The following is a 27,124-nucleotide window of genomic DNA, read 5'->3' as shown; positions in this document are numbered from 1 at the left end:
CATGGACCCCTTTCAGGTGAGACATTTTTCCGAGGACCCCCTCATTATTGCAACGTTGATACATTAAACAATAAAAACAAATATACGTTTGCACATAAATGTTATGCACCATGGCCCTATAAGGTGGCAGGTAAGGGTCAGATGCTCGGCAACTGTTGAACCTACAAACATTTAGAAAAACGCTGCACATTTAAAAGCAAATGAAATATCAATCAACAAATGCAAAACCATCAAATGTACTGCAAGTATGCCTACAGAAAACTTAAAGAAAAACTCTGTGTGTGTGTGTGTGTGTGTGTGTGTGTGTGTGTGTGTGTGTCTCTCTCTCTCTCTCTCTCTCTCTCTCTCTCTCTCTCTGTCTCTACATTTCGATCTCCGTGGTCATATCAGCCGCACTTGAAATTTTGAGTGTGCAAGTATTCTCAGCATTACCACAGTTTCCCTGTCTATACACAAAACACACACAGCACATGGGCGTGAATTTCCAGCCACCAGCTCCTCTCCACCCTGAACACAACCTCCCAAAATAGCAAAGCGACTTCGGGAAGCCTCGGGGAAAAAATGGCTGGATCTGTTTCACCAATAACTCGACAAGTAACTAAAGAAGACCAGGAAACTTGGACTACATCTATCGATGTTCGTCTTGAAGAAGTGGAAGACTGTTTATTATACGACCGACATGGAGTCTCTATTCCGTTCAAGAAATTATATCAAGACAGGAAATCGGTGATCATTTTCGTCCGGGTATGGGAAAACATCTTTGTTTGGCTTCACCTTGCTGATCACGAGTCACAGGCCAACCTGCCTGAGGTGAATCTTATCACAAGCTGCTCAAGTTTATAGGTTTAAAAAGAGGGCCCCAGAGTATAGGCAACAGGTGAGCTCGGTATGGTTGGACATACTTCACATACTTCGATGGGAAATGGAAGAACGGAGAGGTCGTGTCCATAGGTGAAGACAGGGTGCTAAACATTAATTAGGTGCACGGTTAGAGCTGTTATGTTTTACCTCTATGTCCCTGCAGAATTTTTTGTGCTACAGCTGCAAAGAGTATGTGGATGATTTGAGTAAAATCCCCAGAGAAGCCCTGGAGGTAAGTCCCCCTACTTTCCCTTTATGAAACACAGAGACAAGTTCCTTTTACTCCATCATATTTTTTTTCTTCAAATTAAGATGTGTTTAATGTCTACACCTTTTCTGGTGAAAACGACAGAGACAATTTTCTTTTGTATTAATAAATACAGATACAGTGCTCATTTATGGATTGGGAAACAATCCCACTTGTAAGCCATATTAAATCAAACACTAGAAAAATGTTTTTTTTGTTTGTTTCTTTTTAACATACCAGTAAACAGTGTTGCTTTTGCAAACTTAAAAATATTTGTAGGATTATAAAAAACTGATCAGTGAAGTCGTCAAATGAATCTGAAATGCATCAGTTTCTATGAAAACCCTTCAGGAACAATAATTCTGCATCATGAATACTTTTTAAATGATTGTTTTGGGGTTTTTTATGCCTGACTTAGACAGATAGATAGATAGATAGATAGATAGATACTTTATTGATCCCGAGGGAAATTCAAGGCATTCAGTAGCAGTATACAGACAGGCAGGACACAAGACATTAGTTACAATACACACCCGCTGTCCCCCCTCCCCTCTGTATACAAATCCCCCAAACAGATTTAGCAGCCCCTATGTGACTAAGAATAAACATAATTATATGTTAAACCTGTGCAGTTAGCATTAGCAGTTAGATTTAAAACTAATATGGCATAATGTACATAACCTGTGAGGAGAGAAAAATATGTGTTGGTTAAAAGAGACCTGTAAACAGTTAAAGAGCCTTAGAAACAAAGTGCTGACCTTTAGAAACTAGTTACATGTGCATGTACAGAGGTGTTGGAGGTAGTGCCAGAGGTGTGAGTACAGTCGTTAAACAGTCGTTAAACAGTCAATGCAGGAATGTAAATTGGCTCACCCACTTAAAGGAGCAGTGATTTGCATTAAGTGACCTAGACAATATGGTGAAACCAGGAGTGCTTAGGGTAATTATCGTTAAGTACCCAACTATTGATGGGCAGATTAGCATTAAGTGTTGGAGACAATAGAGTGAAACTTGACCTAATTAGGGTGATCATGTCAACCCTTACAGATGTAGCATAACACAACAGTAGGATGAAACCAGACATGATTAGGGTGATTATCTTTAAAGTGACCAGTGCTCAGTAAGGTGACTATCAATATGCATTACAGTGTCCAACTGGGGGCTGACTCTGAGGTCAGTAGTGCAGGTGAGGAGTGAGAAAAAAGTGAAAAAAGATTCCAGGGATCACCGTGCGCTTCTTCCCTGCCGTGACAGTGAAGTGTTATACAGTCTTATTGCCAGGGGGACAAAAGAGTTCTTGAGTCTGTCCGTGGAGCACGACTGTGACAGCAGTCTTTCGCTGAACATGCTCCTCTGGCCGGTGAAGGTGCTGTGCAGAGGGTGGTGTGTGTTGTCCATGATGGAGAGCATTTTGTCCAGAGACCTCCTCTCTACCACTGTCACCAGTGAGTCCAGCTCTGTACCCACCACAGAGCCGGCCCTCCTCACCAGTCTGTCCAGGCGTGCTGCGTCCCTCTTCTTGCAGCTTCCTCCCCAGCACACCACGGCGTAGAAGAGGACGCTGGACACCACAGACTGGTAGAACATCTGCAGCAGCTTTTTGCAGATGTTGAAGGACCCCAGCCTTCTCAGGAAGTACAGACGGCTCTGTCCCTTCCTGCAGGTAGTGTCCATGTTAGGCGACCAGTCCAGCTTGTCATCCAGCTGCAGCCCCAGGTACCCGTAGGTTCTGACCACCTCCACGTCGACCCCGCCGATGGAAACAGGTTCTAGATGTGGTTTCTTCCTTCGGAAGTCCACCACCATCTCCTTGGTCTTGGAGGTGTTAAGCTGCAGATGGTTGGCACTGCACCACGTCACAAAGTCCTCGATCAGGCTCCTGTACTCCTCCTCCTGTCCATCCCTGACACAAGCAACTATCGCAGTGTCGTCCGAGTATTTCTGCATGTGGCAGAGCTCAGAGTTATACTGGAAGTCCGAGGTGTACAGGGTGAACAGGACGGGGGAGAGCACGGTCCCCTGTGGTGCTCCGGTGCTGCTGACCACAGTGTCAGATGTGCAGTCCTTCAGTCTGACGTACTGTGGTCTCTCTGTGAGGTAGTCCGTGATCCACCTCACCAGGTGCGAGTCCACCCTCATCTCGGTCAGCTTGTCTCTCAGTAGGAGGGGATGGATGGTGTCGAAAGCGCTTGAGAAATCAAAGAACATGATTCTCATCACGCTGCTCCCTTTGTCCAGATGAGAGTAAGCCCTGTGTAGAAGATAGAGGATGGCATCGTCCACGCCCACCTTTGCCTGGTATGCAAACTGCAGGGGATCCTGTGCGTGTTGTACCTGGGGTCTGAGGTGTTGGAGCAGCAGCCGTTCGAAGGTCTTCATAACGTGGGATGTCAGAGCGATTGGTCTGAAGTCGCCTGGTTCACTGGGGTTCTTCTTCTTGGGGACAGGGGTGAGGCACGAGGTCTTCCAGAGCACAGGAACCTTCCCGAGCCGCAGGCTCATGTTGAAGATATGCTGAAGTGGCTCCCCCAGCTCAGCAGAGCAGGCCTTTAGCATCCTGGGACACACCTTGTCTGGGCCTGCTGCTTTCCTGGGGCGGAGTCTCTTCAGCTCCTTGCTCACCTGGTCTCTGGTGATGGTGGGGGGGAGGGGGGATGGATTGTCACTGGAGGTTGTATCTGTTCTGGTGGAGGTGTTGGGGGGAGTGAGAGGGGGGGGGGAGGTGTGTAGAGGGGTGCTGGGGGGGGGAGGAGGGGTGCTGGGGGGGGGAGGAGTGAGAGGGGGGGAGGGGGTGTGTGGAGGGGGGGAGGGGGTGTGTAGAGGGGTGCTGGGGGGACAGGCACTGGCTGCAGCGACGGGGCTGTCGAACCTGTTAAAAAACAAGTTGAGCTGGTTTGCTCTCTCAGGGTCCCCGTCTTCTTCGTTGTTGTTTTTCTTCCTGCAGCCTGTGATGGTCTTCATGCCCTCCCAGACCTCTCTCATGTTATTCTGCTGAAGCTTCTGTTCTACCTTCCTTCTGTAATCCTCCTTTGCCTCTCGGAGTCTGACCTTGAGTTCCCCCTGCACCCACTTCAGCTCTGCCTGGTCTCCCTCCTTGAATGCCCTTTTCTTCCTGTTAAGGATCTCCTTGACAGGAACAATGAATAGAGTCAAAAATCAGGGAAAAGTGCCCCATCATGAATACTTTTGATACTTAAAGGTCACTTTGATAATAATAATAATGACATGACTTTAACTAAAGCTTTAAGGTGCTAGAAATGCACTTGTTATGGATACTGTCTGGTATATTGATATTATTGCTAAAATAAAGGATTTGAATGCTTATACTGCACACTTGACAGAAAAAAACAGTGCAATACTGGTTATGGTTTGGATAAGTGCAATCTAATTGAGTCCATAATACAAAATGTAATGTTCCTTGTTGCAGGATGCAGATATAAAACTGGTTGTCATAGGTCAGTCTGCCTACTATCATATAGAGGTACTGTTTTCCATTCTTTATGCATCTTTTTTATCCTAACATATAATGATCATATAATAATATAATGTGCTGATTTTCAATCCCTTCCAGCCATTCTGCTCACTGACTGGTTATCCTTATGAAATGTATGTGGACCCAACGAGGTGCATTTATCAAAAGCTGGGCATGAAGAGAGAGGAGACGTTTACAGACTCAGGTAAAGCACTAACAGTAACTTTATATCAACTTGTCATATTTTAAAAGGTAAAAACACTTATGACTTGTTTGGGTATGTGTTTTTCTCATAGCCCACGCTAGTCCCCATGTTAAGTCTGGTTTGATTATGGGACAAATGAAGAGTATATGGAGGGCCATGACCAGCCCTCTATTTGACTTCCAGGGTGACCTAAATCAGCAGGGAGCAGCCATTATTGCAGGTCCAGGTAAGCTTCAGTTCTTCTCTCCCCTCCCCTATCATTTTCATTATTTCAAATTTTTCTACCTCACTCTTTACTCTCTCTGCAGGCTCTCATGTTCATTTCGCCCATTTTGATACAAACCGCCTGGACCACATGCCCATTAACTGGCTTCTGCAGCTCGCCGGAGTTCAACAAACTCTGGACTTCAGTGATAAGCCAAATATCATCCAGGTGTAGGCAGCTGGTGGCATGAAAGTCAACCCATTGTTTGATGCCTCATCATTCTCAGAGAGAGAAGAGCTTCTGCCTGCACTGGTTGTCTATCCAAGGCTTTGTGGAGTGTGAATGTTCATTCTTGAAATATACAAACTCAAGGTTTTAATATGGTTATTATATAGCTCATCACATCTGATTGGCTGTTGAAGTTGAAAACTCAAAATACTCTGCTGAGTGTGAGCAAATGTGTTTTGCTAAGAAAGATGATGGAAAGCTGTGGAAAGCTTGTAAGTGGCCACTGAGGTCAGATTTGTACTTTTGTCAATAGAGTATTTTCTGAAAGCAGGAGTGATGTGTGCTTGTGTGTGTAAGAGGGGAATGAATGCAATACAGACTATATTTATCTAGATCTTTTTTACATGTTGTACTTTTTCTATTAGTCACTATAATGGCATATATTTTGTAATTCAGTCAGTATTGTTTGGTTATTATGTTTATGAATAATTCAAATCAACTGGTTCACCTCCATGTAAGGTATTGGCTGTCACAAAAATCTTCCTTTTAATATGCATTTGTTTATTGTACTGTAACCTAAATAAACATACATGCGCTATTCCTTTGCTAAATTGTCCTCAGTCATGCTCTCCACATGAACCCTGTAATGCATGGTCATCCAATCCAATAACATCTATTTATTCAGCACTTTCCATTACATCCTGCACATCATATTATCCCGGCATATAGAGCTGCTTAAATAGTGAAGGGTGGGCACTGGACATCTAATCCTGATACGTCACATGCAGGGGATTCAGAAAGCAGAAACCTGCCCCGCGCATATACGTCAGCACCACCAGAGAGGCTGGAGCAGACAGCTGTACCTTGTCTGACATACAACACAAACAAGACCAGCAGCACAGGAGGAAGAAATGTCATAGCCTAAATAATACTGCAAGAAAACGGGGACAACGCCGCAGCACCGGGAAGCAGTGGAGGTCTGCTGCAGCAGCAGTCCAGGAATGTGCACCGTGCAGCCCCCGAGGAGAAAATGAAGCGCAAGAGCGAGAGGAGACGAGCCGAGTCGAGGAAAAGGCGCTGTGCAACTCAAAGCAGCTCGGAGGCGGCGCCAAACTGTGATATTTACATTGAGATAACAGGTAAGTGGGTCTGCAGAGTGAACCCTGTCAACTTTGAGCTCAGCTGCAAAATATGCGCAGAAGGCTGCGCAGGCACACTACTGCGTTTTTTGTTGTTTTTTTTTCCATGACCACTGTCAAATCAATGTGCTGTGATTTTTCAGGTTTTGGTCTTACTACTGCGAGACCGGAGAAATATACATTGTTATTGCACTGGGTTTGCGCCAACTTACCTTTACATTTTAGCAAATCATTTTTTTTTATGTTTCCCCCCCCCAAAAAAGGAAAAAATAACATCAGAAGTTTGCTTTGTTTGCCCAGTCTTTTTCAATTGGTTGTCAGTGACTTAAACGTATTTATATAAAATAGACATGTGAAGTAATTATCTATATAATATCCTCGTTAGCCCACTCTCGTCCTCGTCCTAGGTTAATTTTCCAATAATTTATGTCGTTTTCCTGGTTCTTGTCCCTACGCAGCTCAAATCTGAAGGAGGGAGGTTCATCCGAGTAGAAATCACGGAATTGATTGGCTGAGAGATCGTCCTAGCAACCGCTTGGGCAGCGTTCCCGGGGCCTATCACGTGTCTTATGTAGAGAACTTTAAACTGAAAAGGGCGCGGCGAAGCTTGACGGACAGGACTTCCCTCGAATAATGTTGCGCCCTGTTTCTTTGCTAGCCAATAGCGTTCTACAAAAAAATACTATGGGAGGAGTTTAGTGGTGATCATTTTTAGCAGAGTGCGCACTTAGCCTGGAAACTCTCCTTCCTTCTTCGAGTGCCAACTTTCTTGTTCCGAAGATCTAACCCAGTGCCGAAGGACATTTTTATCACTTTAAATTACTATTTTTTTTAACTTATAACTTACTTTTTAAATCGTATCACTCTTTATTTTTGTAAGTTTTACTCAGTATGCACGTAGAGTCCTGAATAAAAAAAAGTCTCGTACGTTTCTCTGCTAAACATCATGTTTAAAACTGTGGGAAAGATGAACGCGGACGATGTTTCGTCAAGATGCATTGAGTTTATCAAAGGTAAGTTGCACGAAAACGTACACTAAAAGTTGTTGCAGGCAAAGAAGTGCTAACGGGGGGGAGTAAATGAAATGTGTATGCATGACAAAAACATGTAACTGACTCTCTATATTGTCGCCCTACCCCCTCCTCCCTCCTCCAGATCAGTTATATTTCGCCATACTAAAGCAGAAGATCAAGAGCACAGCCGAAAGACACTGTTTCTGCATAGATGAGGAGCTGGCATATGAAAAGTAAGTTGTCTATTTGCACTTCTGAATTCTGCAAAATAGTTTTAAAGGGTGTTCGCATTTACTGTGCTTACTTTTGCACTTATTGGGTGCGACAGAAGAATGCCCTGCAGCTTACGCAATCATTGCAAACATAAAGATATACAGCGACCTTTAGTGCTGATAGCATTAAAGCATGATCAAACATGACCTTTAAATATGCATGGAGTCTGGCTTTGGTTTCAAAATTTGCATGGCAGATAAAACATGTTAGAGTATTTTTCTGATACTTTTTACAATAGCAAAATGAATTTCTACTTTTGGAATCCTCCTAAGATAACTGCAACAATAAAGGTAAATATAATAATTACTAGAGCCAATGTTGCAGTGTCATAGTAAGGTGGTCATGTCTGCTTCAGTGGGTGGCAGGACACATCATACTGTATCTGACCTTTTTGAGTCAAAGACATCTCCTCATTGCAGCGTTTTGTCCTTTTCTGACCTTCCCCTCCAGCATCGCTCCCAGATTTAGTCATTACTCTGTCAGTGTTTTTACCATGTCAGTGTGAAGTTGCTGAATTTATCCAGTGAAAATTCCCCAGAGACCCTGACTGATGCATAAATAGTAACTCTGACACTCTTTTTTTATTATTCTCTCTCTCTTCTCTCTCTCTCTCTCTCTCAGCTTCTATGCGGACTTTGGTCCCCTCAACCAGGCCATGTTTTATCGTTTCTGTTGCAAGCTGACAAAGAAGCTCAAGGTACAGTCAACCTCGCTCTTAAGTGCACTTCCTGGAAAAGAGACTGAGAAACCAAACCATGTTCAGTCAATACAAAAGTCATGACTTTAGTAATAAGGTAACATTATGTTGATTTAAGGTTACATGAGTGCAAATAAATTATTTTTTACTTTAACTTTTACAGTCGACTTTTTGTTGCTGATCATCCTGGCTTGTCAACTCTAGAAATCTGGTTTTTGTTGCTACATGCTTTCATCTTAAGGCTTCTCGACAAAAACGTCGGCAGATGGAGTTGTTAGCTCAAGCTTTTAACTTTTGGTTGACTAGTTCTGTTAGCTTTGAATAGCCACCTTGGAATAATCCATTATTTGAAGTAGAAGTACGGTCACATTTTTTTTTTTTCCGATGTCAAATTTTTGTATTTTTCCAAGTCAAATTAATAACTTGCAACTTTAATGTCTCTCACAGTCCATCACACTCTCACGAAAGAAGATCATATTTTATACGTGTGGAGATCAGAAGAAACAAGCCAATGCTGCCTACCTTATCGGCTCATATGCTGTAAGTTACAGAGGCTGCATGTGTAATTAACTCTGCATGTAAAACAAGAGGCTCTTACTAATGAGATGTTTGTGTTTACAGGTAATGAATCTCAACATGTCGCCAGAGGACGCCTACAGTCTGCTGGTGTCAAGGAATTCAATATATATTCCCTTCAGGTAATAATCCTGATTTACAGTGGGTTATCATTCTTCAAACTTAAAATGGTCGCTAATTTGCCGAGCAGTATTATGACCATTTCAGTTTCAATGTTGACATTTTTGTAGATTTAATGATTTATTTCTTGGCTTTTTATGCCTTCAATGGGAAGATAGGTCAGTGAATAGGATCACAAATTTGAGAGAGGGAGAGAGTGGGGAATGACATGCAGGAAGGGAGCCACAGGTCAGGCTCGATCGTCCTCCTTCGAGAACTACAGCACCGTACATGGGGCACGCACACTAACCACTGGGTAACCGATGAACCCACTGTTATGATTTCAGAGGCAAGATATCAAGTTACCTGCCACATTGGGATGTCTTCATTCTGAATGCATTATTCTGCTGGATAAATACTGCCAAGAAAATGACCAGCTCCGATCACTCACAGAGAAAATGGATCTGTTTCCACTTCACACACACGTTTCAAACTATTGAATGAGCATCTCATCTGGTTTTTACAGCCATATAGAACTATGAACTGTGTTTTATGTTTCAGAGATGCTTCGTTTGGAACCTGCATGTACAATCTGAACATCCTTGATTGCCTCCGTGCTGTTCACAAAGTACGTATATAAAAGCTTTATTTATGTACTGATGGGTCATGCACCTAATAAAATGAACTCCCTGTCAATCGTCTACCAGGCTCTGCAGTTCAACTGGCTCGACTTCACTAAGTTTGATGTTGAGGAATACGAGCACTACGAGAGGGCGGAAAATGGAGACTTCAACTGGATCATTCCCGGAAAGTTCCTTGCATTCAGTGGGCCTCATCCAAAAAGCAAAATAGAGAATGGTTGGTGATATACACCTGTCTAATGCACTTTCAAATTGTACCTCCTTTTAGAACTCCTAGACTCACAAAGGGTGTTTTCACTCTTATCTCAGGCTATCCTTTGCACGCCCCAGAGGCTTACATCCCGTACTTCAGGAATCACAACATCACAGCCGTCATCAGACTCAACAAGAAGATGTACGATGCCAGGCGGTTCACAGAGTCTGGCTTTGAGCATCACGATCTGTTCTTTGTGGACGGGAGTACGCCCAGCGACTCCATCGTCAGGAAGTTCCTCAACATCTGTGAGAACGCAGAAGGAGCCATCGCTGTCCACTGCAAAGGTAGGACTTCTGAACCACAGTCACGCTGAAAGGGACGTGATTGGTTCTTCTACTTTGGCTTCTTGTGATTGATGCAAAATACTTGATCGAAAAAAGAAAAAAAATCCTGTTCATTGCTCAGTTTGTTGCCATATCTTTTTTTTTTTTTTCTTTTTTTTGTAGCTGGCCTTGGGAGGACTGGCACGCTGATCGGCTGCTACATGATGAAACATTACCGCATGACAGCTGCAGAGGTCATTGCTTGGATACGGATCTGCAGACCTGGGTCGGTCATTGGACCTCAGCAGAACTTTGTTGAAGCGTAAGTGTTCACTGCAGCAAAAATCCCCAAATGTCACTGAGTTTAAATGATTTCTATACGAGAGGGAGGAGGCCTCGTGGTAGACCTAGGACACGCTGGAGAGACTGTCTCTCGGCTGGCCTGGGAACACCTCGGGGCCCCACTGGAAGAGCTGGAGGAATTGTCTGGAGCAAGGGAAGTCTGGGCGTCTCTGCTTAGACTGCTGGCCCCAGATAAGCGGTAGAAAATGGATGGATCTATATGATGAGAAAATCCATGACAGAAGTCAAAATTATGAAAAGAAAGATACCCAGCTTCATTGGAGCATCGCCTGGGGTTTGATACATTTCAAATGACGCAAAACTTTTATTGGTGCATTGAAATGTGTCATTACTTTCACAAGTCCAGTAAGAAAAGAGACACGACGCAAAGTTTAGTATGTGACCTCGTCACTTTAGTGAGTAGGTGAACAAACAGGGCTTCAGTCTGTTTAGAAAGAGATTATTAAATTGCAGGAACGTTTGTCCAAAATCATAATGTGAGCACTGATCAGGCTCGATGACGGCCGTTTCTTGTGTTTTTTCAAAATGTTGTACCTCAGAAAACAGAACAGTCTGTGGGCAGAGGGAGATATTTTCCGGGAGAAAATGCTTAACGAACGAGAGAATGGCAAGATGGCAGTGACCAGGATCTTGTCCGGAGTGGACGACATCACCATCAATGGGAGCAACAAGAACAGAACGTCCAAGAAGGACGACAAGGAGCTGGTGAGCGATTTTTAAAAACAACAACAGCCTTTCCTGTTGTTTTAGTACACAATGTGAGAGTACTCCTCAATGTTTGTTATGTTCACAGTACAACGATGAAGACGAGAGAAACGGTCTAACACAGGGTGATAAGCTGCGAGCGCTGAAGAGCAAGAGGCAGGCCAGATCGTCCTCAGGTTCACTGTCGTAAGTACAGAGGCCGCCTGCTCATCTCATCTTGTTCTAGCTCCTCTGTAAAATGTGGGTCATCACACACATAATAACATACAGTTTTCAAATCATCAATAAGTTGTGATTTGAAAAAGGAGGATTTCATGACAATCAGGTCATTGTCGGATTTATTGAGAACACAAGTTTCATGAGAGGAGCCTCTACGTCATCAGAGTAGTCAGCTCTGTTTCTGTGTTTTAGTCTCAAAGTGCTGCTGTCTTTTACAAATACTTTGGCAATTTCATCCTAATATCATACCATATCTCTGAGTTTACACACCAGGCAGAAGTCCTGTAAAATCTTTACTACTCACCTTTTGTTTCCTCTGGTTTTTTTTTTTTTTTTAAATTAAAATGTCTTTACGTAGGTCAGGTTTTTGTCTAGTTTTAGCTGTAAACGGAGGTTATGAGTAAAGGAAGGTCAAATACAGAGGCGAGGCGTGGGTGGTGAAGTTGTTTGGTGTACTGGAGTAGCGTTATCTGACACACTATCTGCCTGCAGAATGTTTCTTTTGGGCTGGATCTCTAAAGGCATAAGGATGTGGAGGTTTAAGATGAACTCTATAAACTGTTTCCTGCACAGTTTGTAATCTACATTTCAATATTTAGTTTAAAAAAGTTACATTCGTTTGGCCTTTTTAGCCTAAGCCCCTCAACTGTAGAGTGTGCCAGTCACCTGGGCATCTTGTCACTATGACCCTGAAATACACGGCAGTCACAGTAGGGAGCTTCCATGGGGTTCAGTTAATCTTGGATTGTAAATAAATACAGTCAAGTGATTCCTACTCAATGATGTGACAAAAGTCAAACATTATTCAAGGATAGCTCTGTTAAAAAATAAATGATCCAGGAACATAGTCATCACAATTCAATAATGTTGCAACGTCAAACCCATCTATTTTAAGAAGTGTAGCAGAAAAAAACAACCTGTTCAGACTTCAACAGCAACACTCAAAGTCTAATTCAGTTGTCAGTAACATAAATCAGGGCATGCTGCCGCAAACACAATCAGTCCTTCAAAGCTGAGATTGAATTTGTGGTATATTTTAAGTACGGCCAGACAACCAAACACGGGATTAGCTCTATCCTTTTGCTCCTGTGTTTTTGAATCTTATCTCGGATCTCATTTGTGCCCAGCTGTTTTCGACACATGTTTAGTCCATTGCCGTACTGCCCATGTAAATCAGGCCTTGGGAGGCCAAAGGAATGGTCGACCAGCCTCTGCCAAATGTACCCATATGGCTTTGGCTTTTGTTGTCCCATGTCAGGCAGGTGGTAGCGTTCTGCTGCAGCCTCATGGGCACGGTGTGGCCGATGTGTTGCCTGCCGTTCAAAAGATAGCAGAAAAGGCAGAGAGAGAGAGAGTGGGAGAGGATGTGAGGTTTTGTATGATGGAGGTAAGTGCACATCACTTCCTGTTTCTAGCTGACATCCTCTTCCTGTAGATAATGGTTGCTGTGCCAGAGAATAGTATGGCTGACTTGATGTTTGTTTTCTTTATTTCTTCCCCTGGATGACTCTGGTGTGACGTGGATATGCACTTAATGGATGCAGTACATTTGACACGCCTTTCATGATCTGCCTCTCATGACCTCACTGAGCTGTTCTGCTGGGATATCGAGGCTTATCTGAGATATTCTCTTAGTTACAGCAAACTGTGGAACAAAAAGAGCAACAGTTATTCAACTAATCACAGTTTCATGTGAGAGCTGGTTAGTTGAATTTAATGTTGTAGTGCTTGGCTTGCACCAGTGATTTTGCACGGATAAATTAAGTAAGTTAGGAAAACTTCAAAGCTGAATTTGATCTTGCCTGCTCGACAACTTCAGCTGGAGGTGTATTTTAAAAATTGCTGTTTGTGCTTAAATGTAACAAACAATGATCTTTGACTGAGATGTTCCTGACATGAGTTGAATAAGTAGCTTTAAAGAGTATTGTTGGGATAGTAGATTCATCAATATTTTGACCAAAAGTTTTTGATACTGTGTTTTAAAACAGTAGTGTTGAAAAGTACCAACGCTGTAACAAACCAAACCTGCAGACCTTGAGTCATGTTTTCACCCGAAGCTGCCTCAGGTGAAAGAGAGCGAGCAGCAGTGGTGCATTCAAAGTCACATACTGACGTTTCTCCTTTTGGCATTTCATAAAGATGCCGTCGATGTTTCCCATTTATAAAAAAAATAAAATAAAAAAAGGTTCCGAAACGTTGCCAATGTATTTGTATAATTAAGACAGCGTGCAGGAGTTTGCTTGCTTTTTTTGTGTAAGTTAAAACTTTCCCAAGACTGGGTGCTTCAGGCTTCTATTTATTGTTTTGTTTCCAAATAAATAGTGATATAGTTAGATTTTGCAGGTATCATTTAAAGGTCTAAAACGTTGGTATCCCAATCAAACGGATTCAGAGACGCCACATGAGAGCTTCCGAGGGGCTTTTGGGATGAAAATGGGTTCTAGTTCTCATGACAGTTTAAGCAGAAAGGAGATTCACCTGCACCTGAAGCCTGATCAGTTAATGCTACAACAAACGTCCAACCAGCTGCTGAACTTCACCATCTGGCTCCACTGTTTGTTTTATTTAGTAATACTAAAGCGCATGTTGAATTACACTGAAGGAAAAGTTTATCTCCATCTTTTTCTGCCTTTTCATGCATGGCATCAGGCATGAAACGCGTTCAGCTGGACGCATGGACACGCCTCTGTGTTTGATCGTTGTTCGTGTCTAACATGTTGTTAATGTTGGCCAGGGGTTCATTGTCAACTGCCTGTTGTTTTTCCATTGCCTTCTGTGACTGGATCAGGACACAAATACCATCTGAGCTCGGGTTACTGCTCCAGGCTTCCCATTACAAAATATTTGTGCTCTTTTACGTGATGTGTGAACTGAAGATTAAAGCTTGATTTACAATTGGCTGGTATCGACCCCTCACCCCATATATACAGTAGCTATGCTTGATATTGTCCTTATACTGTTTTTATGTTATTTTACATCAAAAAGCTCAACTTCTTTATGACACGTACAGTTTGTTTTACAATATTGTTTTATTGATTATTCTAATGTCAGTAAATATTAGGGCCCGACATATATAGAATTTTTGTGACCAATATTAAGAACAGAATAAAATTCTGATATTGGCTGATATCTTTCTGAGATCTTAAATCCTTAGAGACGGATAAAGACATTAATTACGTTGATCCCTCAAAATCAGTTATCAAACATTTGAGAAAAAGGTTTATAACGAAGACGAGATTTATTTATTTGTACAGTGGAAAGAAATCCTTTAATGTCCAAGATAACAACAGTGCACTGAAACGCTCATTTTTACTGAAAAGTTAACAATTAGAAAAATGAAATGTATACAAATGAATGATAAACCCAGTTATATCAGAGGTCAGAATGAGCTCACACTGACAGTCATGTGATATGCTAATATCGGCTAATGTTATTGGCTAGCCAATTAATTGGTCGACTCTTCTAACTATAACCGTTTAACATGTTATGCCATCATATTTCTACTTTAGTTATTAGCTTCAGTTTTTTGCCAAAACCTGCCCCTCTGTGCACTGTATACCTCCTCATTTTCTCTACATTTTGTGTAAAAATGGAATATGAGCCTGTATATTTTAGGCCCCTTTTTAACTCTCATACCTAAATACACACTTCAGAAGTCTGACATCGGTCGGGCTCTAAGTATAGAGCAGAGTGCGAACACATCAGAGCCAGTGAAGGACAAAAACCTGCTGACTGGCGCTCTATGAAAGGTATTTCATCTAATCCAGTCCCAGTGGAAAAGCAGAACATCAGAGGCTTTGTGTCCTGCCTGGATGTCTTTTGTCTCTTCTTTCTAGTTTCCCCCTTTTTTTTCCGTTTGCTCTTGTTGTTGGATTTGTCCTCCTTTCAGATGGCTGGTAGCCATGCTGCTCTCCTCCCTGTGTAGCCTTGCCCTGTGGTGGATTGTGTATGGCTTCCCTTCTTCCATCCTGCATTTCTGTATAGACGGGTTAGGATTTCAATGAGCTCTACCGCCCGTCAGCCCCCCCAAAAACCTGTCCTGCCCCCCTTCTGGAGCTCTAACTGAGAATGCTGTAAGTGAGCCCCCAGTCTCTTTTTTTTTTTTTTTTTTTTTTTGTTCAATCCCCAAATCAGAAATCTCTTCAAACATCAAATCTTGGTAGTTTGTCCTTTCTGTAAACACAGTCAACTTTAAGCTGATGAGAAGAGCCAGCCACTTAATCAAACAGGCTCCTGCCTTGTCCATGTCCCCATGTTGTCTGTACACTGATTTGTCTTTCTGTGCCCACCATCATGTCATCTTCAAACACTATGCTTTGCTGGTTATTGTGGTTGTGACTGTCAAAATGAAACAGTGCCAGACTGTTGCTCCCTTTTTCCAAGTAAAAAATAATCTTGTATAAAAGCTAATTTAATCCTGTTTACATTTAGTGCCACCCTGTGGTCGATACTGGCAATTAATTAATCCTACCTGTCTGCTGACGCTGCAATAATCTGTGCACAAGACTAACGCTAAGAGAAATGAATAGTCCATCTCCATAAATCTCTGCCTCCACTCTGTCCTGTCAGCTCTCTGTAGATCTCTCATTCTGTACACTTCCTGCACATAGTTCACCGTCACATTCTTTGTGTTTCATAGACAAGAAGAGAACAAAATTCACACCAGGTCGTCATCACAGTCCCTGAGGTAAATGTGTCTGTGTCTCGCAATGTTTCTACTCAAACTCTGACGTTGCACATGATTTTGACTAACTGATGCCGTGTTTCCCTGCAGCACAGTCATCCTGCAGGCCAGTGTTCAGGGCTGCAATGCCGGCATCACCCCTCTGGCTCTGTCTGACCGCTCAGACAGCAGGAAGAGGAGCAGAACCTCCCTGCCTGCCAGAGGAGTCGGAGGAAGGTCAGTTATTAGATTGGACTCTGAAAAAACACATTCACTGTTATGATAGTGCAGAATCACTTTTAAGAGTGCAGCCCAGGATATAAAAGAGGGAAATCATGCTCACCCAAATCTTTTTCTTTTTCTCTGACTCGAGCCCTTTTAGACAGAAATGGCTAAAGTGTCATAACCTAGCTCATCTACATCTTTGTACATCCAGATTTTAGTGTTATACTGGTGTCCCAGTCTGTAAATTCACATTTTGTTCCGATGTTGCACAGCAGGAGTGCTACATAAACAAAGTCAAACATGCACACACACATATAGCACTGCGCTCCCCAGCTGGCTCTACTGATCCTGTCTCGCCCCTGTAACGCCTCTGATACCTCCAGAGAAGAGCTCACCCATTTTGCCTCTGCAACATTCAGACTGAAGGCGGTAAGTCGCGGCTTGAAATGGCAGCCTGAATCTGAATTCTGATTTAGCCCTTGTCCAAACGTAGCCGGGTTTTTGTAAAAAAAATAATAATATCCTGCCCCCTCTGTCTAGAAAAAAACTTACATACACACAACCTCGTTTTCAGAAAAAACTTCATCCACATGTAACCGCAGAAGTGCGGTTTTTTTTGCACATTCATACCGTTATATAAAATATATAAACACAGGGTGCATATGTGACGTTAGAACATATTGCAGTGACGTTTCGAAATGCAAAACCCCGGTTATTGATGTCCACATGCAAACGCATAAACGGAGAATTTGCAAATCTTCACTTGAAAGCTTCGTTTTTGATGCCGTAAATCTGCGTTTTCATGTGGATGAGAGGCCAAAATGTAGAAAAATATCTTTGTTTTGTGAGATACCCGGCCACGTGTGGACGGGGTCTTAATCTTCACTGAGAATGAGATCAGGAGAAGCTCTGACTGGAAGTAGGAAATGCATCACCAGCTCACTTTAAAGAAGGATTCCTCTAAATACAGCTCAGACACTACAGCAGGAGACATGGGGTTAAGCAAAAATATCGACAAGTAGTTTTGAATTTTCAAAGTTTCAAATTCAGAACGATTGCCCTCCTCTGATATCCATCTATGCACACTGCCTAGTTTTTTCGATGTTTTTCTCAGCTTTTTCAACAATGACTGATGGTTAAGTTGACTTATGCTCATCCTTATTCCACACAATTTAAATTGTTGTGGAACTTTGTTGTGTTAAAACAATAATATGTGGACTCCTGTTTTTTTTGAGTGTTTAAATGTGGAGATGACACAGTTGACAGCAACCAAGAGGCTATAGCCACTCATGGATCCTTTTGGAGTAAATTAACAACTTCCCTTCTCTCTGCCAGCTCCCTGTGCCACAGCAGACTGGTCAGGTCTCTAGGAAACTTGCATGTAGTGGCTGGCGACAGAGACCCAATGTGTTGTGAGCCATGTGGCAGCCATAGAGACACAGCCAGTGCCACAGCCAACACAAGCCCTCTCATCAACTTAAACATGGCACAGGTCCACCTGCAGGCAAGCTCCCGCAGACTCACTCTGAGCCGTATGGAGACTGGAGCTGCATGTGCACACAGCAAGAAACAAGTTTTTTTTTAACTGGACATATTTCTATTATGTTCTTTATGCTGTCCAAACGAGGAAATTTGAATGGTTTCCTTTTAGTTTTGTCAGCATTAAGAATCACCAAATCAGTGTTGCAAGTACTTGTATTGGTGCCTGTGTATATCCAGTCAAAGTCCAGAGCCTCAGCACTCTTCTTTCTCTTTCTTTTACACTTGACACATTTCTTTTGATCATCACTTTATGTACTTAGGCTGGGATGCATCAACACAGATCAAATGTTTTAACAAAACAACATTGTGGCTTATTGACAATCAGTTGTTTTACACAGTAAGGGACTGGAAAGATTCAATTTATATCACATTTTGAACCATTAGGATTTAGCAGTCAAGACTGTGTAACATGATTGGAGGGCAGTGTTATTGAAGGTAGAATGGAGCAAAACGACTATTGTTTTCAAAAAAAAAATGTAAGACAAATTTTCACAATATAAACCTAAATTATTAAATGATTGAATGTGATGATTTTCAAAGAGAGAAGAGGTTAATTTTTTTTCACAGCCAAATTAACTTCAATTAATCTAAACTTAAGGGTTGACTTTCCTGCACGGTCTTACACAAATGAATGGAGGAAAGCAATCTAACATGTTTTTGGTTTTTTTAAATGCTCTTTTGAATTTTTCTATTACACGCTCTTTATACTTTTTTTTCCATTGTCAATCAGTGTAGTTTAGGCTCACTAGGATTATCTCTTAAATTATTCATATTCACATATTATTCATATAAGTCTCTTGCCAAAATTCACTCTGGTCCTGTATTTTTGACATGTTTAAAACCCCTCTTTTTCAGCCCTGCTCAAAACAGGCTGTTTCTGTGTCTGAAACTTTAAATGTAAGTGAAGGCCTTGGGTGGCTGTCTTTCTCTCTCCATGTCCAACTGTTGACGGTGAGAATGCTGACTCAGTGGGCCAAACAAACACCGAGCTGTGGGAGTTTTAACCACCTGGGGAAGGGGCTACTGCCCTTTGTGATGTCATTATGGGAAAATCTCCAAACGGCCTGTTTGAGCACACGTTTTCTAAATTGTGGAGTACACAAAAGATGAAGCGGAATGACTTTGAATACAGACTAGGGACACATGAGTGTTTAAAAAAACAAGGTTTAGTGTATTTTGTATGTGATCTTTTATCACCAACATAGTTAATTTAAAATGTTCTTTGCTAAAATAGAAGTTTGCAACCCTCAAGAAGCCATGTTGATGCAACCCAGCCAACTTGTATTAACAATCTAAACCTGTCTGACACTCTTCTGAACTAACGTGTAATAAATCTGAGCTGTATTATGTGCGACGGGGGAATGGATCTCCATTTGTTATCGAGCCACTTCATTGGTGAGCTTTCTGCTGCATGGTCGCTTAAGAACAGGGGGTTTCTAAATATGACTGACTATAGCTTCTCTGGACTCTGCTGCTGCTCGCTGTGTCTTCTGCCTCTGGCCTGTCAGCTCCACTCTGTGGCTGTGTCTGCATCCATTCCTGGAGCCAATAGTAACAATTTATGTCTGCTGTTTCCTCCTCTTCTATTTCTTACATGCAACAGACGCTCTGTCTCCAAAGGACATAAAGCTCACAGCTCTTTGCATTCACTTCGATTTTCCAGGCTATGGTATCTATCTCCACTTCACTGTTTCATTTACTTGATTTAAACTGTCAAACTGGTTGCATTTGTTGAATGATCAATGTTTACTTATTTTTCATTAAATTATGGAAATGTAATTAATACCCTATTATTAATACTGATATTGTCTTTGTCTTTAGTCACTCCATACCCAAGGCTAGAGCTCCCATTCTTCGGTGAGCCGGTGGATCTTCAAATCTGGAGGAATTTAACATCAAATTCAACTTCTTATACAACTGTGCCACTCTTTTAATAGATTTATTTAGAAAAATGTTGGAGCAAACTTTAACCAGTGTGATTTATCATGTACCAGTAAACCATTTCTGAATAGTCTCATTACCAGTTCTGTTAGTCAAGAGGCACTCTGAGTTGTACTCTTTAATTAAAGCATCATGTAACTGTTTTTTAATCATCGCTTTGTTGTTCCTACTTATCAAAGCATGCAGTAGCAAGCACCAGAGCGGACTGCAACTGTTAAAGACCGGCATGTGAACTTGAGAACTGCAGCACATGCTCTGGATTATAGGATGGTGCAATCACGACCGTTTTAAGATTGGACGGTGCACATCGCTTGTCTTTTCTTACTAGTGAAACTTTTCAGCTCCTGTATTACCAGACTGTAAATATGTCCACATTTGATATACTCAGTTTGTATTTTTTAAATATTTTTTATTATGTTTTAATCATGTTATGAAATGTCAATGGTCCTAATGGGGCTTTGTTTCAAGTCATGTTCATAAATCACTAAAGACATTTGCTCAAAGCACATAGAAGCAGACTTTTTAAATAAAACTGTATCAAGAATGTATCTGGCTGGTATTCTTTGATAAAGTACACACTGTCAGTGTTAGTATGGGGGACGGGTAATAAAAGTATACTTACAAGATAAACTTGCAAAAGCATTTATTCTCAAGAAGTCAGATGCCCAACAGTGTACCTTAAGTGCAATCGAACAAAATAAATCCAGTACAATAAAACCCCAAACCTTAAGAACAGCAGAAACATAAACGGTGTAGTTTTTTTTTTTTTTTTAGCTAGTGAGAAGTGCAACCTTTATTCCCCACAGGAGGTCAACCAAGATGTGATTTCAGCTAAATTCCAGCAGATAGTGCTGGGAAGTCTTCTGGGTCATCTGGGTTTGGAGCTGGATCATTGTCCTGATTAGACAAACAGAAAAGCACAAAGTGTATTAACAAAACTTGCAGATTGATGTGCCTTTTTATTGAATGAAATTTGCCTCTGCATAAAGACACGAGACATCAGAAACACTGTGAAAGTAATTCATAAAAACATGTTAGGAATATCAATTGGCAAGTTCAATACAGTGCAGAGTTCAGACTATATAACCGCAGCTTGTTGATTGGTTGAATGCTCCGTGGTACTGAGGAAGTGATGCTTCTTTTTTCTACAATATCTAGAATTTCATGACAATGTTTACATTATGTCAATGAAGGCATATCAGAGAGAATGATTCCCTGCCAGCCTCTGTTTCTTGTGTTTTGATTGAGAGTCCCCCTGGTGGCAGGTTTTAGATACCGTTCAATTAAAAAAAAGAAACTTTAAACTTTCTTAACTGCGTTTAATTTGTTCCCATGTTGCCAACATACCCTCTCCATCATGGGTTTGGCTCTCTCTGGACGACTAGTCTGACCACCTCGTCCTCTTCCCCGACCCCCACGACTCGGGCGCCCAAGACTCCCAAAATTGATGTCCAAAAGGGAAGTGATGTCGTTCACAGGCCTGCGGAGGAAGTTGCCATCATCTTCCATGTCCTCAGGCATCTCTTTGAGGTTCTGAAGATCAGAGGCAAAAAGTTTGCTGTACACACAAACTAACTTCTTTAGTCAGCACCTAAACTCTGAGTCGGAGTTAAGTTCTGCCAAAGGCTCATCTGAAACATTTCTCAGTTTGGTTTTTGATTAAATGTGTATAGCTCAGTTATTTCATCGTTTGCATAGTTGACAGATTTCTAAAGAACTTGTGCCTTTATCTCACCGCAAAACATCACAGGCAGATAAAATCTTACAGTAATGTATCTTACAAGTCACCTCTTCCTCACAACCACAGATTTCTTTTATCAGTGCTGAGTTGACCTGTGACACATCATTCCCTACGAGAGCTTTACACACTCACCTCCAGGTGTTTGGACTGGTGGATAACCTTGGCCTTGGAGGGAATCGCACTCTCTGCTTTGCGGATATTAAACTCTGCCTTGGGACGACTGACCTCCTGCAGAGCCTTCCACTCATCCAGGGTCATTTCCATGGCAACCTGGACCACCATCTCTCCATCTTCTTCTATCGCCCTGCCATGATTGGAGAAAGCGTGTTAAAGTGCACTTTGACATTTTCTACACTTTGTGGCTAGAAGAAATTAAGATTCACATATTGTCAAAAGCCTGCAGGCGTACTAAATGTACTGAAAGTACTTAATGGCAATCAGTTTTTTTTCACTGTTGCAACATGATCTTGTGAATAAATGTATCCACAAAATAAAGATTTTGATCAAGTTCATAAAACAAAGTGGAAACTTTTGGTTTATTTGAATCAATTTCCACATTACCAAGATGTTTTTGCTGTGCTAATACACAAGAGACATTTTCATTAAAAGGTTAAGGAGTTGTGGCTACTTGCTACAAGTGTCCGTGATAATATACACTGTTGTAGACTTACGGTCCCCTTGGAGTGCTGCTAACATTTAGCTGCCCCCATAGTACAACCAATAAATTACAAAAACTAAACAATGGGAATCTAACCCTCGACTTTCCCATTAAGCGACAACCAACTGTACCACTGAGCACAGCTGCCCAGCCCCCATTATCTTCTGATCTCCCACCAAACACCTTGAGCCTGTATACAAACATACATTATTTTCAGTACCAAACATTATGGGTCTCGATCTAGTTCTAAATAAGATTAAGAGAAAAATGTATTTTTAGAGCAGCGTCTGGATTTTCTGTCTCCATGTTACAATTCATGAAGCTTAAACAAAAATGCAAGATACTTTTTTTATTTTTTAGAAATTCTGTATTCTCAATGTTTAACAGACTTTAACTGCTGACCGATGAAACAGCCGATGTCACTCTGGTACCATATTTAAGACAGATGGTGTTACTCACTGATTCTCGTTCTCCTCCTCCACAGGTCCTTGAGTTTGCTCAGATTTGACTGGAGTATCAGATGTCACTTCCATCAGTTCACTTCATCAGAAGAAACATTGGCGTTGTCATGTGCCAGTATAGATTTTGTCTTTACCATGTTGTTTAAAAGACGTTTCCTTACCTTCCAGTTTCATCAACACAGCCCCAGTTCCAGGGTCCTCTGCCCCCTCTCTTTTCCTCAGGAGAGATACCGCTGCAATAAAACATTAACAGAGAAAAGTCAAGAAGTGCAGGAGCTTTTACAACTTTCCCCGTCGCGCAAAGATGCCTTACGTTCCGTTGTGTCGATCGTACTCTCTTTTGCCTCGCGGGTTGAAGTTGTCAGGGTTCCTTGGGTGCCCTCCTACACCCCTTGGTGCTCTCCTACCTCTGAAGCCCCCCCTGCCTCTAAAGTCCGACTCCACATTGAAGGAAGGCCTGGGGATAAATAAGATTTAAACCCAGTTACTATATGCCAGATTCTTCATTTCAAATTCAGCAAAGGAGTATTGCTGGAGACATGGTGTCTTTTATTTTGGATTCTTTTTGGTTTTATTTTAATCAATGGTGGGACTCTATTGAATGAACAAATGGCCAACCAGTATGTGAACTTACTGAGAGACGGAAAACTCTTGAGGGTAGTCCACTTGGTTGGCACTGCGGTCCACAAAGGCAGCCCTCTTTGTGCCCCTGTGGGCCTCCTCTCTGCCATCTCCCCTCTCCATCACAGGTCCAGGACGTGCATGCTGCTGCCTGCCGACTGAGGACAGAAAGTGTAAGAACCTCAAAAGTGCTAATTAGATTTCAATTTCCCAGCACTCAGTTTAAATTCTACTACTACTACAACAATGTACTGCTTACAGTCTCATGGTCGGAGAAAATCAAACATATGCATCAGAGTCCAATTAAACCATTTCACTTTTTTAAATAAAAAGTCCAAATGAACCCCATTTTAAGGGCAGTTCTCAAATTGCTTTATTGTAAGGATGGCTGGCAGAACAAAATGCATATAAAGCAAAGTTTAGCATGTACTATATCCTTTCAAACACAAATAAAAAAAAGTCCTAATGGTTTGTTTCTCAATGGTCAAGATTCCAGCAACACCACATTTATTTTTTTGAACCCACACAAAAAAAAAATGTTTTACATGTTATCTACATTTGTAAACTGTCATTTCAGGAATAACATAAATGTATCACGATTTGTTTTGTGAGCTTCAAATCCATGTGAATGTGATTTGGCTTCAGGTGGCCCCAAAAAGAAAAGTGAGGAACCCCTCCCTCCCCCCCTGACAGTCTGCACATGTGCCTAGCAGCTTTGCTGACATTGCACCATCAACAGCTGACAAAGCCTGAGCAAACAGATCTAGAAATACCAGCAGATACGAGGGACATTTGAGCTACGAAACTACAATGCAGACAAGCTTTCAGCTCACCTTGGACGGGCTCTTGACTTTTTGACGCCATGGGAAGGCGTCTATCCTTCTGAGATTCTTTATTTCCAGGTTTCTTCTGCTTGCCTTTCTTATCATCTCCGTCTTTCTTATTTTTCTTTTTCTCAGTTTCAACTTCGCTGATCAGGTCAAACGGGTCAGCATCGTCATCCAGAAGATTCCCGAACCTGTTTGCCACAGCGCAGCCGTAAGCGTCCGGCAGCATTTCAGCCCGTGTCTATGAGGAGGGGGGAAAAAAACAAGTTCAAATTGCTGATGTCCTCCTTAAGATGAATGGATAACTTGCAAAACCAAACAGCGAAAATAAAACCCCATCAACAGAAAAGAGAGATAAGTTGCTGCCCTGTGTCAAGTAAAGACGCACAAGAGTTTAGGGACAGTTTTAATTGTTTCCACGTGTGGAGACAAAACAAACCACGCCCCTCTGCTCATCAATTGGCTACTCACTAATCAATATTCATTACACAGACTCGCAGTCCTTTAACAAATGTTTGCACTAAATTCTGCCGACTCAGCCTTTAGATGTGCATATTGGAAAAAAAGTGCAGGTTGTTATTTATTTCATCAAATGTAGCCAAAACAAAATGAACAGGACATTAACGCAATATAATCTAACCTAAAAAAAATATACACAAAATATATTAGGAGAATATTTGTGATTTTAAGGTTTAGTACCAATCTGTTCACTTTGGCTAACTTTAGCTAACAGGCTAGCTGACGTTGGATATAAAGGGGCAAAGTATCGGCTAACTTAAAGTTAAGAATGAATATTTAAATCCACGGTTAATTTACTGCAATTATATATATCTTAATCTCAATACAAGACCTTTACCATGTCCTGTCTATACTCATGTTAGTTCAGTGTTCGGTTTGTCCTAGCTGGTTAGCACATTGTCATGGTAACAGCTAACTTCAGTCAAGTCACCATTGGCCGAGTTTTAGGTATTGTAGTTACCGAAGACCCTTTATTAAAATATAAATCAGTCTCCCCGAAACCCATTCCTCCTTTAAATGCAGTGACTACAAGGTGTCTTGACTTGTAGTTTATGATAGAGGGTTACCGCAGCAGGTGTTGTCCTGTCCTCCCTGTTGCTTTGTGGTCTAACCTCGGGTTTGTCGTCATGACAACTTCCCTCCCTCTTTGGCCAGTAGTAGGGCTATAACAACAAAAATAAGCTTTTCTATTTAAATGTCATTGCAGCGTGATCACATTTGTAATTTGTCTCCCAAATATATCAGGCAACAACATTTTCAGTATTTTATCAATTCTGGGTTAATTCAGAATCAAGTAGGTCTACACCATAGTCTACACATACAAGGAATGTTTCCTTGGTGTCTTGGTGCAACACAGGAAATGAAGCAACAAGCAAGCACTTTAATGTAGCAATTAGGCTACAAATATATAAAATAGAATTCAAAAATGTAAAATATAAAAGGTGCAATGGAGGAGCTATGCAGTTGACAATGAAAAAGAATCTTACAGTGTTTATAAATCTACTCTCAGAGTGTATACATAAAAGAACATTTGAATTCCAGCTAGCATAAAATCAGCTTCATCCTTCATATTACTGTCAGTGTGCGGCTGATGAGAATGGGTTACATGGGGGGAGAAGGGATGGCAGAGACATTGTTCATCAGGCTGACAGCAGAGGTGTATAAAAGGCTCAGACAGTCCGCGACATTCGGTTTAATTGATCACGCTCCTCACTCATGTCGATGACGTCAGCACCTCATGAACAGTTAGGGAGATGAGAACAGCTGCGTACAAGTTCTCTGGACTCTGTACATTTAGTTTAAGTATAACCTTTGTTATGGGATCCTTACTGTCCTGTTTCACCCTGTGTTAAGTCAATGATGAAACAAGTTATCCTCAATGTTCAGTTATATTCACAAGTTGGTACTTACACTTTTGGCCTGCTGCTGAGCTAGAGAGAGGGTGATTGTATTGTGGCCTTTACACTCTGGTTTATTGTTTGTTGAGTGTTTGTAGTAGTTTTAATGTTATTTCTAAGTTTTAACTGAGCATGAGGCGTGTCTCTCTTTGATCTTAGTTTAATTGGTTCCATGTGTAGTTGAAAGTCCGTTTGTGAACGCTGCTTGTAATATCCTATGCTGACCAGCAGGTGGCACCTGTAATGCTTATAAACATTTTGTGTAAAATGGTTATCTGCCTAGGGACTTGATTTCTGCCATGTAATATTCATGTCAAAGAACTTTTAATAATTCTAAGAAATGTATTTATGTAAGAAATTAGTGTTTACTAATTTATATTTGTATTAGAGCCTTAATATATTTACCTTTTTGTTACAGACTAAATCAATACAATACTGGATGTTACTTAAGAAATACTGCTGAACCACAGGCAGTTTAAGACCGTCTCTTCATCATTTCCTCGTTTATAACCAATTACCCAATTACTGTACTAATAAAGCTATTTTCTTAGGCCAATGTACCTCTCCTTTTTGCTCTAACACTTGCATCACAGACTCTGGATTGTGTGCAACACTTTAAGGACACTTTCTTTATCAGAAACTAACACACGAACATCACCCCACCTCTGCTAAAACTACTGCTGACACAGCACACTAACATTTTAGAGGAGGCACCTACCTTGCTGCAACTAGATAATCCTGTGACTTTCGACATTCGTGGTCTACTCTCTGCTTTTTGTAGCTGACTTGCAAGTCAGTGAGGTAGACCCCCAGCTGGGACAACACCCTCTTATCTGCATTGTATTTCCTTGCTTTATTAAACAAGAGGGTATAAGTATCTGCTCTATATATATTTTGTGAAGTATTAAAATTAAACTAAAATATATTCTGAAGAAGATATGCTAATGATCTTTATGTGGCCTATTACACTGATTATAATACTTAAGGGAAATCTGTGCAAACTTCAACATGATTCATGAATTGCAAGAGATACACATTAACTACTCAATAAAATTGAGGCAACAGAT

General features: G+C 41.4%; 3 protein-coding genes across 13 annotated transcripts; 2 read left to right on the top strand and 1 right to left on the bottom strand.

The window, feature by feature from the left end:
- Nucleotides 1-283: 283 nt before the first annotated feature.
- Nucleotides 284-5,816, top strand: prxl2c (peroxiredoxin like 2C). 2 transcript variants are annotated; one of them, XM_079347924.1, is made up of 6 exons: nucleotides 284-744; nucleotides 1,025-1,093; nucleotides 4,536-4,589; nucleotides 4,680-4,785; nucleotides 4,877-5,011; nucleotides 5,094-5,816. In XM_079347924.1, exons 1-6 carry the CDS (start codon nucleotides 562-564, stop codon nucleotides 5,222-5,224), a joined length of 678 nt encoding a protein of 225 aa, XP_079204050.1. In that variant the 5' UTR covers nucleotides 284-561; the 3' UTR covers nucleotides 5,225-5,816. The 2 variants fall into 2 exon arrangements, with proteins under 2 accessions (XP_079204050.1, XP_079204049.1); XM_079347923.1 differs by having other exon boundaries at nucleotides 284-810.
- A 197-nt stretch (nucleotides 5,817-6,013) lies between these two features.
- Nucleotides 6,014-20,370, top strand: cdc14b (cell division cycle 14B). Of its 9 annotated transcripts, none has more exons than XM_079347833.1 (16): nucleotides 6,014-6,357; nucleotides 7,513-7,603; nucleotides 8,265-8,340; nucleotides 8,788-8,880; nucleotides 8,962-9,038; nucleotides 9,577-9,643; nucleotides 9,723-9,873; nucleotides 9,966-10,196; nucleotides 10,359-10,497; nucleotides 11,078-11,243; nucleotides 11,332-11,429; nucleotides 16,102-16,149; nucleotides 16,237-16,362; nucleotides 17,686-17,854; nucleotides 19,496-19,561; nucleotides 19,714-20,370. In XM_079347833.1, the coding sequence occupies exons 1-15, from the start codon at nucleotides 6,249-6,251 to the stop codon at nucleotides 19,517-19,519; spliced, it is 1,665 nt and encodes a 554-aa protein (XP_079203959.1). In that variant the 5' UTR covers nucleotides 6,014-6,248; the 3' UTR covers nucleotides 19,520-19,561; nucleotides 19,714-20,370. The 9 variants fall into 9 exon arrangements, 6 of the variants coding, with proteins under 6 accessions (XP_079203959.1, XP_079203961.1, XP_079203962.1 ...); XM_079347838.1 differs by lacking the exon at nucleotides 6,014-6,357 and adding an exon at nucleotides 7,310-7,370; XM_079347835.1 differs by lacking the exon at nucleotides 17,686-17,854.
- Nucleotides 20,371-20,461: 91 nt separating this feature from the next.
- LOC306826534 (intracellular hyaluronan-binding protein 4.S-like) lies at nucleotides 20,462-25,815 on the bottom strand. Of its 2 annotated transcripts, none has more exons than XM_079347902.1 (10): nucleotides 25,792-25,815; nucleotides 25,227-25,322; nucleotides 24,148-24,382; nucleotides 23,328-23,472; nucleotides 23,007-23,150; nucleotides 22,855-22,926; nucleotides 22,692-22,772; nucleotides 21,707-21,878; nucleotides 21,181-21,366; nucleotides 20,462-20,730 (listed from the first exon to the last, which is right to left on the bottom strand). In XM_079347902.1, the coding sequence occupies exons 1-10, from the start codon at nucleotides 25,798-25,800 to the stop codon at nucleotides 20,665-20,667; spliced, it is 1,206 nt and encodes a 401-aa protein (XP_079204028.1). In that variant the 5' UTR covers nucleotides 25,801-25,815; the 3' UTR covers nucleotides 20,462-20,664. The 2 variants fall into 2 exon arrangements, with proteins under 2 accessions (XP_079204028.1, XP_079204029.1); XM_079347903.1 differs by having other exon boundaries at nucleotides 23,028-23,150.
- Between the last annotated feature and the right edge of the window lie 1,309 nt (nucleotides 25,816-27,124).

Source organism: Symphodus melops (genome assembly GCF_947650265.1).
Source record: "Symphodus melops genome assembly, chromosome: 1".
Classification (NCBI taxonomy): Eukaryota; Metazoa; Chordata; class Actinopteri; order Labriformes; family Labridae; genus Symphodus; species Symphodus melops.
The sequence above is the reverse complement of the archived record's forward strand: the minus strand, read 5'-3'. Positions and strand labels throughout refer to the sequence as shown.

Excerpts from the sequence above, each read along its gene's own strand:
- LOC306826534 (XM_079347902.1), bottom strand. Across the intron at positions 22,773-22,854 it reads TGTGTTGATGAAACTGGAAG|TGAACTGATGGAAGTGACAT; the intron begins GTAAGGAAACGT and ends CTTCTGATGAAG. Across the intron at positions 20,731-21,180 it reads CCAAACCCATGATGGAGAGG|GACAATGATCCAGCTCCAAA; the intron begins GTATGTTGGCAA and ends TTGTCTAATCAG.
- cdc14b (XM_079347833.1), top strand. The coding sequence starts at position 6,249 with ATGAAGCGCAAGAGCGAGAGGAGACGAGCCGAGTCGAGGAAAAGGCGC. Across the intron at positions 9,874-9,965 it reads AAAAAGCAAAATAGAGAATG|GCTATCCTTTGCACGCCCCA; the intron begins GTTGGTGATATA and ends CTCTTATCTCAG. Across the intron at positions 10,197-10,358 it reads CATCGCTGTCCACTGCAAAG|CTGGCCTTGGGAGGACTGGC; the intron begins GTAGGACTTCTG and ends TTTTTTTTGTAG.
- prxl2c (XM_079347923.1), top strand. The coding sequence starts at position 562 with ATGGCTGGATCTGTTTCACCAATAACTCGACAAGTAACTAAAGAAGAC. Across the intron at positions 1,094-4,535 it reads TCCCCAGAGAAGCCCTGGAG|GATGCAGATATAAAACTGGT; the intron begins GTAAGTCCCCCT and ends TCCTTGTTGCAG. Across the intron at positions 5,012-5,093 it reads AGCCATTATTGCAGGTCCAG|GCTCTCATGTTCATTTCGCC; the intron begins GTAAGCTTCAGT and ends CTCTCTCTGCAG.